Raw genomic sequence first — 11,540 nt, forward strand, 5'->3', positions numbered from 1 at the left:
TGAATACAAAACACATCTGGCTTTTGCTTTCTCTGTGTACAGATGTCAATTTGAGGTCATACTTTTGTCATACTTTTGTCAGGCTAGAGCAATAAGGCGTGCCGAAAGGTCGGGGCGTGCCGAAAGGTTTCTCATTGGTGAAAGGAGCTTCTATGTTGGCCAATCAGCAGTAATCCTATTTATATGGAAGTACCTTTATTTTAGCGTAGAAGAATATGGCGGCGATAAGGCTTGGTGTGGTTGGTCAAAATAAATAATTTTTTTCTTTATTTTCATCATTTAATTGTTCGTTTAATTGTTGTCGACCGACAAATATTACTGTGAGACGAAACACGGACAGGTTTTCCCCTCGAAGTAAGGGTTGGCAGTTTGTATCGGTGTCCGTTTTGCGCTAGAGATGTTTTTAGGCCTTGTCATTTTATTTTGACCGAGAGTTTGAAGGATTCTGTTCCATGGACTGCTACTACAGCATAAATAAAATGTTTTATTGGCTAAAATTGTGTCTGTTTACTGAATAAGTGCCACTTCAAAGGTTACTAAACTGTACTCCTCCTCCTCTTTATTGTGGTGTTTTATGAACCATATTTGTCCTTATCAGGCAATGTCAAAGTCAACGTTATTGTCAATTCTGCTACATGTACAGTGCATACATATGGAGAACTGAAATTACGTTTCTCTTAACCCTTGTTACAAATAACACTAAAAAAAATTAAATAAACCTAAAAAAAAATTCAATAACACTGGAGAACTTGGAGAACAACAGAGGTAAGATAATTGAGTTACTGTACAGTTTACAACACAGAATATGGTGAAAAATGGAACAGTGCAATAAAAATAGTGCCAGTGTGCTTATTTCAGTTGATTAAAGTGACATTTTGAAGAGCAATATAAAACAGTATAAAAAACGGTAAACAAAACAGTATAAACAAGAATGTTTTTAGTAAACTACAGAAAAACAACTGCCAGTTCAAAACAAATTCTGAATAACTAATTCTGTAACTTTTTATAGTCTTTTTTAACCAATACAAAGTTAATAGTATTCCAAAAATATAGAAATTACTTTTAAATAATTGTAATATGATTTTGATTATGGGTTTAATACAGTTAAGGCTAGAAGGAATACAGCTCGAGCTCTATTGAGCATGTGCACATCAATCTGACGTTTTTTTTTTCTCTCTCACTATTCAACAATAAAACTTATTATTATTAGTAGTATTCCAGAAAGGATTAGTTTTAGACGTGAAAAATGATACAATAGGTATAACAATTCATTTCATTGTTAGTTTCCGGTTGGAGCTATATATCCCTTTTAGTAACTCGTGTCAACGCAGTAGAATGTTTAGAAAGAAATATTTGTAATATTCATATTTTACAAGAAAAGAATCGAATTTTAATATAAAGGATTATGTTGGCTGCATTACTTAAACACATTAGAAAGTACAATAGCGTTTAATATTAGCCTTTAAACAGGCAACTTGTGCAACCAATCATGAAGAGCTTTCGGCACGCCCGCTACCTTTCGGCACGCCCCAACCTTTCGACATGTCCATTACTCTGGAAGATCAATATCGTTCTACGCTTTTTGTTGGTGTGCGGCATTTTGCGATGATTTCTAAATCATGCGTTGCGCCGTAGAGAATAATGGTGTTTATGCTTTTAAACATGTATAATTTAAGGCGGATGTAGCTTAAAGACAATGTAGAGAGGAAATATATGTGGGCACCTTATTTGCGGGTTTATTTACGCAGCTATTGAATTCGGAGCTGCGAATATAAAACTAACTTTACCGCGGACACAAATTGGGTCAGTAGCGTACTATATATAGTGAGCATAATAACGTCATCCAATAGATGGATTTGTTACTGTACATGGACCACAAAAAAGCAGATGATTCAGCACTATCAGCCTAATCAACCAAAAAGCCAGCCGAAAGGAAAACATGATGAAGTCTATGTTGCGCTTGGATTCATGGTGGGGATGGTAAGGGCAGAGGAGAGACCCGTGTGTTTTTTGTGTCTTAAACCGCTGACAGCAGACAGCATGTGACCCAACAAAGTAGGAAGACACTTAAAGACAACACACCCCAGTCACGTTAATAAGCCACTCGACTTCTTTGAAAGTAATCTCTAGATAAGTGACGAAGTAAGTCTGTTATAACAATTGCATGTGCATTTTATCTGTTTCGAACTTGGTGTTATTTGATATTTTTGATTTGGAAATTGATATTTCAATAAATAGTGAACTTGGCCGATTTCGTTAGCATTTTGTTGACAAGTGGGGCTTGAAAATTTGCCCACCCCCTTAAGTGGGGAATGACAGAAAATGTTTGAGGACCACTGATCTAAAGTAAGAGAAGAGGAGGAGGAATGACACCCTCCCCCCTCGGCTAAAATGCAGGCAAATCCTAATCCTAAATGCGAGGACCCAGTGGATGATTTCTTAAGTAAAGTGATGGAGAGAAATGTTCTTACAAACTTTACCGATCACAACTGGAAGCAAAAAGTCTCAAGTCTCAGGGAAAATCATGTGCAGACAGACAGACAGACAGACAGACAGACAGACAGATAGATAGATAGATAGATAGATAGATAGATAGATAGATAGATAGATAGATAGATAGATAGATTAAATTCCGATTAAAACTGAATTGAGATCTCGTCGGATTGGGTCAGTCTGTTCTGACTGAGCTGTTCATTACAATCACGTGACTAAGTTTGTGCAGCCAATTTTCTTCTGTTGTAAAATCTATTTAAATAGATAAAAGCCATTTATGCCATATGTGGGCAGTGTTACTCTGTGTATCTACATTCAGAGACTTCTTTATTAGGTGCATTTAACTTGGACATACACACCCCCAAAAGTTCTTCATTCTATACACAAAGACAGTTAAATTGATAAGAGTGTTACTTTATTTCATTCAATTCAAATGTCCACAATCATTGGTAAACCCTTTATGGACAACACAAGTAAATATTTACAGTATAAAACAGTTAAAAGTTTTAAAACGTTCACAATAATCACATAAATAATTTTTTAAAACTTGAGGGTTTTTATAAATTGCAATACTGATTAGAGTCTGCTGGTTTCTTTGTTTTAGCATTGTACTTACATTTTTGCCAACAAAAATTATATTTGAACCTTTGCGTAAACAGTTACTCAATCCTGGTTTAATACCTTCAAGGCCATCAACAGGACATATGTACTGTACATAGTTTAAAAATAGAGGAAGTGAGTTGTTCAGTGTTTTGAAAAAAAAGCAGAAAAGAAACAAACAAATAAAAAAGATTTCTGATTTACATTCTAGCAATGCAAATATTTATGCTGCATTAATATTCAGCATTTCAACAACAAGTTACAGCTATACAGTATTTTCTGATTTTAAAAAAGTACCTAAGAAAACTGATGACTGAAACTTTAACAGTTCTTGCCCACTTATCCATTTACCAATCTGTCTTTTTGTTAACGTAATGTAGGATTAGTATTGAGTGAAATATTGTTAAACATAATATTTCACATGTCATATTTCATATTTCACATTTACACTCCACATATACTTGCGCAGTGTGGGTAGACATGGTCTCTCCTACTAAATTTCTGGCCTGACACTGATAACTTCCTTTATCAAATCGTGTTACTTTTGGCAAAGTGAATGTATTTCCTGTTTGTTGATAAATCTCTTGACCATCTTTGTACCATCTGTAGGACTGCATTTCCACTACTGGATTGTTGTTTTGCACTGTGCATGTGAGTATAAGATGGTCTCCCTCTGTGAGTACGGTTAATTTAGGACTGATGTTTACACCTAGTGGAGCATCTGGAGTATCTGAAGAAACAAAACAAAACGCATCATGGGTATTACATTTGAATTTTTTTGAGCTCCTGATTTCTGTTCATTTCTGGATGATAAACCGAAGAATATTTAAGTATTTTTTTTTATTAATATCTGTGAACACATTGCAATTATTTGCTCCATAACAGTCAGTACTTACAAACAATGTTGATATTTATATAAAGTGAATTATCTGTTCCATATTTATTTTTAGCCTGACAGTATAACACTTTTCTGGTATCATATAACAAAGTAAGATTTGTTCTTGGGGAAGAAAAATAACTTTCTTGTTTACATAAAAAAGTAAGCCTTTGGGTGGTCGTTGCTAGAGCAGGAAATTGTCACTTTTTGTCTTTCTTTCACATGCTTGAAATTTGAGCCCCCAATCCCCTTTTTTTTTAGATAAATATCTATTTAAATAAAAGAAAGATTTTGTCTGTACATTGGGCAGAACTTACTCTTTCAATAATGTCTTTACATTTCACACATTGGAGGATCTGAAACCAGCCTCAGTAAAAAGATTCTGTCTATGTCCGTCTGTCTGTCCAGCCATAATTTGCCACATGCAAAACTGGTTGGACAGAATTTAATTAAATAAATGGAAATTAAATCAAAATGTTGAGTAGAGGTAAAGTTATGAGCAGGTTTTGTGCCAGATTAGAAACCGCAAGTTTTGACAGCGTACTGTGCATGCGTCAAACTGTGTATACGTCTTCAATAGACTGCTTGCCGGAATTTATTAAAACTTCTGCACTACTTACATATCTACCTGAAGTTTAATCTGCAACATATATTAAATCAATAAGTTAAGTAAAACCAATATTATGAACAGTTATGTCACGTGAACAAGGCAAACAGTAAGATACTTAACCTTACAAATATAATTTCTTAGGCTAAAGGTTCTTTCAAACAGAAAGACAAGCAGACATGTACAGTACTGTACATGTGAAATTCAATGTGAAATAATATCACTAATTACATTTAAGCTAATCAGCATATTTTTAGCTTTACCTTTTTAACTATTTCTATAAACTATTTTTGCATCAACATTGAGGACTTCAGCTAGATTTATTTTATGCTAACATAAGTACCCATTTTTTCCAGAGACTGGAAATAGTAGATTGGATAAAGTTTTGTCTTAAAACCATAAAATTTACCACCAAAAATATTTAGGTTAGCTTTTTTAATTAAAATCTTTTGGTGCCTTGGTGTGTTTGTTTAAATTGAGCAAGTATCTTATTTTTATCTTATTTTAAAGTGGATTATAAAATATGGCAAATGTCTGTTCATAACATCACTTTTACTCAACATTTTAATTTCTCTTATGGTGCAGGTTAAACTTCAGTTAAAATTTTTTCACTACAGGGGGTTTTGAGGTTTCTCTGTCACATGACATTGAAGAGCTTCAAAAAAGAGAAAAACAAGAGGCTGTTTAGAAATTATACAATGTGTTACATACCATATAAACTATTAATGTCTTTGTTTCATTTTCTTTTCAAAATAATAGACATAGGTTTAAACAAAATAAAATATTTTGCCTTTCTTAAATTAGCACATATTTAGCACTGACAAACTGATGTCTTGTACAGTAAGAGGAATAAAACACTTCTATTTGTGCTGTTACTGGAAAATAATTAACTTCCGGCCTTGCAACACCCTGTTTTGTTTAGTTTTTTTTTTTTTTAATACCATAAGCTTATTTTGAAATTTGTAAATGACATATTTTGAATTTAAAATGCAAAGTGCTACATAATTAAACATTATTTTATATTTACTTTTAAACCCTAATCAATAAATACATCATGCATATACTGTATTTTGTACCTACGTTCAACTCTCAGTGTAACACTCTTTTTTGCGCAGTCATCACCGTTGCATCTTAAAAGACATGTCAGAGTTCTCCCATCATCTGTCCAGCTCACATTGTACTTAAGCTCAGTGTATTTTTTCATCTCATCTTCTCTATGCTCTGTGATAAGATCCTCACTTGAGTCAGACCACTGCCATTTAGGATAAGTCTCACAGGCTGCTGATGTTGTACAGGAAAGATTTATAGCATCTCCTTCTTTAAGTGTCTTCAAAATCTGTGGTTTAATGTGGATGTTGCAGGGATTGTCTACAATATAAAATAACAAAATAAATGATTTGTAACAAAATAAAATAAAGAAAAGAAAAGAAAGAATGAAAAATTACTTAACAGAGGTTATAGGTCTCACCAGTGATCATAAGTTCAAATTTACTTCCCAAATACTTTTCACCATCTCTTATGTACCTAAATGCATATTTTCCACTGTCGTTCTTTTTAAGATGATTAATTTTTAATGTACATTTGGTCCAAACTGTCTCAAAAAGTCTGTCATTTAAAAATTCCACTCTGTCAGAGTACTCAGAGACCTGTGGCCACTTCTCTGTATTACTATATACAATAACTCCATAATATCCTTTTTCTGTTTCATTCCACTTGGGATCTTTAATCCACAACAGTTGCATTTGTTCCTGAAATATATATTTGCAGTTGATTGTGATATGTGATCCCTCTTGTCTTGTTGCGCTTTGTTTATCTAGGATGATTTTAGGTGGTGAATTTGCTGTTTCTCCTGAGCTAAACAAACACAACAAAACTGAGAGAGAAACCAGAGTCAGTTACCATAATTAATTATCATAATAAAAAAACATAATTAATTATCATAATTAAAACAACAGTAAATTAGTTAAGAACAGAATCGTGTTCAACAGTAATAGTGAATGCTACACAATCTTATGCTAATAATTTAATGTTTTTAATAATTTGAAACATTTGGCTGGGGTAAAAACTTTTTCATGTTTTTAGGCAATTTCTGTATTTTTAAGCACAGTGAAGGAACTGTTACTTGTTTATTATTAGTTACTTCTTATTTTCTGCAGTGTGTTATACCTTATTTGAATTATTATAAGTGTTATACCTTACTTGAATTATTTTGACAAGTTAAGTACTTCACAAAATGTAAATAGAATTTAATATAAAATACACACCCCAAGGAAAAATCCACACTGAACACATGGCTTTGTTGGCTATGGTGTCATCTGGTTTCTTTTAAAAAAGAAGACATTTCCATTTAAATTTCTGGTTTTCAGAAACTCTAAAACTTAGACTAAGCACATCAGTTCTGTTCATGCATGAATGCACTACATAATCATATTTGACATGTTGCAGCTGCAAATGACTAACTCTCAAGGTATAAGCTTCACGGTTAAACTGCTGGTGAGGAACTGAGAAATTTGTTCCTGCAGAAAGTAACACTTAAAGTAAATTAACAATAAACGTTTGTCCATTCACAAATACTATTGTCCAATTTCATTTTAGAACTTTATACATATTTCTATAAATATATAATATTAATGCAGTATTAATTACAGTATTTGCTGTCATGCAAAAATATACAGTAAATGTTACATTTTAATATGTATATAAATCTCAATATCTAATTAATGTATATTTAACATTTAATACGCTTAACATGCAAACTAATTCATTGAACATTGTAACAATTTGTTTACATTTATGTTTGCAGTGTATTTCAGTAGTTTCAATGTTCAAAGTAATAGACGGTTTGTCAACTCATCAGAAAATTATTTGTATGATAACAAATAAATTACAGTTCGCAAAAAGCTTACCTTACAGTCAAAACCAGCGTTTCTCATATATAGCTCCACAGACTTCAAAGTGAGGTCCTTAAACTTAAATAAGTCTCTTAAAAGAAATAGAAACCATTAAACAAAAGGAGAACTCCTCAATGTGCTAAATTTGCATCATCAACCATGCAGAAATCAAAAAAAAGAAACATGTATTCTAGTTAAAGTTTAAAAATTCTAGAATGTAAATTTACTCCTGAAGGTGTGCAAACTAGCCCACTTCCTGTATCATCAATTTCCTCTTTACCTCCGTGGTGAGAAAAAATTTAGTACAACATTTGCTGGAGTGATCAGTTGTAGTCAATTGTGGTACAGCGTAAATATTATTTGTTTAGCAGATGTTGCTGCAAGGAAGGAAGAACTATCTTTTTTTGGTATTAAACTTCTTCTAAAACGTGGAGATTTATAGAATTACTAGGAATGCATGCATGTTAGTTTCCTAACAGCTATTTAATTTCTTATTTACACAGTCCTGCAATATGTCTATTTTATCAGGAGAAAAAAAATATTAATGTGATAACCTGGTCATTCAGTACATTCAGGTCGTCAGCTGACTTTATTTTATTGCCGCATAACATTGTTGAGCTTAGACCTAACCAACTGAAGCAACCCCAGATCATAACACAGTGCAGCATGCACTTTTCTCCTCACCCTGACGCACCCATAACTCTGGAATATGATAAATCTGGGCTCTTAAGAACCCTTTTCTATTGCTCCAAAGTTTATTCTTTATGCTTCCTTGAAAACCAAAGCCTTTTTTTCTTGTTAGTCTCACTAACAAGTGACTTTTTCATGGCCACAAAGCTCAAAGTCTCAATGTTGTGAGATCTCATAACATGATGTGTACAGTATATGGAAATGCTCTTACTATTTACTATTAAACATACTGTTTTGAGTGAACTTATTTTTTTCTGATTACAGCAAAAAGTTGATGGTTCAGCACTATTCTTACAGGTTTTGAAAATGTGTTAAAGGATTCTTAACTCAGTTCCAGAAATGTAAATTCTCCTTAGTTGTTTTCTTTGCTCAATGCCGCACAATAATTTGACCCTTCTGAACTTACAGCTTTTTTGACCAGGCAGTGTATAACTTTGGCATTGTATCATTTTGGAAATATGAAAAAAGATTGAGGTTCAACTAAAAGCAAGTACTGTAAGTAGTCTGCTATAATTGAATAAGTTATTTTGTCTTTAGGAACTGAGTGTGCACACCAGTGGTTTCATAATGAACAGGTACAAATTTCAGTCATTTAAAACAAATGGAAAGATCCCATGTTAACCTATCACCCTACAGAAATTAACTCTCAATTACACTTTTATCTACATTTTTTTACATTACATTTTTAACAGTGAGAAAACATATTCTACGTTTTACAAATTTGATTTACAGTATGTGAAGGTGTATGTCGAGTTTTTAAACAGTGGAAATAATACTTTATTTACTCGTGTAAGGGACCACCACTAGAGGTCACTGTTTTGTTTTTTGTAGTTTACCAGAAGGCACCTCGGTCAGGAGATGCGGGTGCACACCTGAACCGAGGTAGCTCATTAGATCATCTATAAATAGCTGTTTAGTCTGGGAAACTGGGTTGAGCATTGTTTATAGATTACTGTCACTACTGTATGGGGGTGTTTTGTTTTAAGGTTTTTTTGTTAAGATAAAAAGGCTCTAGTTTGGCTATGTCTAATGTTCAGTATGTGTCTATGTTTGTGGAGCTGACTTGGTCATGTGAAGTGTGGTGTGTGTTTACTGTTTATGAAAGTATTGTTGGTTGTGGCCTCCTGGGGTCCGTTCTTCGTACGTCGCTAACTCAGTTAGCTGGATTTAATTGTTGTGGATTTGTCCTGATCTTGGATTGTTACGTTCTTCGATGCGCTTCTATCATTCGTTGTCATAGCAACATATCTGTAAGCTTGAACCTGCTCGGGAGCAGGTTTATTTCATGTAAACAGGATTAAGGCTGCGCTCCTGGCGGGTTATGATTGGTTGAAATGGCGAGGTCACATCTGATTGGTTAAAGAGCACGACTGACTCACGTGGAAAGAGATTATGCCCCCTAAGTATATGCCCCCTGCCATGGACTCCCCCCCCCACACACACACAAACATAATCGCTATCAAATATTATATATGAACATAAATTCATAGGTTTAGTATTATCAAATATGATATTACTATTATAATAAACCCTAGGCACGAGACAGCCATCAAGACCATTATTACAAACTCTTGTATAATGTTTATTTTGTAACATTTATTTTTCAGGGGTTTGTCATAAAAATATGCTAATAAATATTTATATATATTAAAAATTAATATTTTATAATGATAAATTGGACGAAACTAATTTTATTATAAAATAAACAATATAAAAGAATACATAATATTTCAATTTTTTCATATACAACATATTTATTTTCATATTGCTTATTTTATTTTATTGTCTCATGTAATTTGTAATTTGTAAACCATTAACCTATGAATTTATGTTCTAATATAATATTTGATAGCGATTATGTAGGGGGGGCAATCCATGGCAGGGGGGCATTTCAGTGCATAACACGTGTTATAAAAAAAATTGAGCCGCTCTTTTTCCATTTCGTCAACCAATCAAAGGGGTTGTGATCAGTGTTTCTACTGTCGATGCATATCGCCTTTTAAACCAACGCACGAGCGCGCAATAATCCTAGACAACTCAGTCCAGCTATACTAATCATCAACCACAGGTGTGCTCAAAGAACCAACTTAGCCGGATCGTAATTAGCACGATGATCTCATCTTAGATGTGTCAATTCATCTCGGATGTGTCAAGCGACGTACGAAGAACGGACCTCTGTTATTTCCCAGTTTGTTTGGCTAGGTGCATGTTTAGCTAATTGCCATGTGGAGCTAGTTGCTATGTTTATCTACTTGCCATGCCTAACTGATTGCCATGCCTCTAGCCATAGTTTCTTCGTGTCTCAGGGGTCCGTTCTTCGTACGTCGCTTGACACATCCAAGATGAACTGACACATCTAAGATAAGATCATCGTGCTAATTACGGTCTGGCTAAGCTGGTTCTTCGAGCACACCTGTTGTTGATGATTAGTATAGCTGGATTGAGTTGTCTAGGATGATTGTGCTTTCGTGCGTTGGTTTAAAAGTCGATATGCATCAACAGTAGAAACAATGATCACAAGCCCTCCGATCCAAAAATTCATAGGTTAATGGTTTACAAATTACATGAGACAATAAAATAAGCAATATGAAAATAAATATGTTGTATATGAAAAAATAAAAATATTATTTTTTTTAAGTACATGTATACTTTTATATTTATTTTATAATAAATTTATTCATTTTAAAAATATTTAGTTTTATTATATCTAAATATTTATTTGCATATTCATGACAAACCCCTGAAAAATAAATCTGTTACAAAATAAACATTATACAAGAAATTATATTAATGGTCTTGACGGCTGTCTTGAGCTTAGGCTTCATTATAATAGTAATATCATATTTGATAATAATAAACCTATGAATTTATCTTCTAATATAATATTTGATAGCGATTATGTGTGTGTGTATATATATATATATATATATATATATATATATATATAGATAGATAGATAGATAGATAGATAGATATGCAAGATACTTTTCTTTTGTCCACATTTGTCAGATGTGAGCTCGCCATTTCAACCAATCATAACCAGTCGTGCTCTTTAATCAATCAGATGTGACCTCGCCATTTCAACCAATCATAACTCACCAGGAGCGCAGCCTTAATCCTGTTTACATGAAAAAAACCTGCTCCCGAGCAGGTTTAAGCTTACAAATATGTTGCTATGACAGCAAATGCGAGAAGCGCATCAAAGAACAAAACAATCCAAGATCAGGACAAATCCACAACAATTAAATCCAGTTAACTGAGTTAGCAACGTACGAAAAACGGGCCGCTGGTCTCTTCGTGTCTCTGGTCCCTCCATCTTTCTAGTGTTGTCTTGTCCCATTTCAGCTCCTTGCTTAGTTTTTGTGTATGTACTTAAGCCTGT

General features: G+C 33.4%; 1 protein-coding gene across 2 annotated transcripts in view; it reads right to left on the reverse strand.

The window, feature by feature from the left end:
• si:dkey-24p1.1 (uncharacterized protein LOC556718 homolog) overlaps nt 1-7,707 on the reverse strand; it is a 42,119-nt gene extending 34,412 nt beyond the window's left edge. The window contains exons 1-2 of one of the 2 annotated variants that reach the window (XM_053507116.1): nt 7,489-7,707; nt 6,842-6,899 (exon numbers count right to left, since the gene is read on the reverse strand). In XM_053507116.1, the coding sequence (XP_053363091.1) occupies nt 6,842-6,869 (28 nt within the window). In that variant the 5' untranslated portion in view covers nt 6,870-6,899; nt 7,489-7,707. Of the gene's footprint in view, nt 1-6,841; nt 6,900-7,483 lie in introns of both variants that reach the window. The other variant, XM_053507113.1, reaches the window with a different exon arrangement.
• Between the last annotated feature and the right edge of the window lie 3,833 nt (nt 7,708-11,540).

Source organism: Clarias gariepinus, chromosome 11 (assembly GCF_024256425.1).
Source record: "Clarias gariepinus isolate MV-2021 ecotype Netherlands chromosome 11, CGAR_prim_01v2, whole genome shotgun sequence".
Taxonomy (NCBI): Eukaryota; Metazoa; Chordata; class Actinopteri; order Siluriformes; family Clariidae; genus Clarias; species Clarias gariepinus.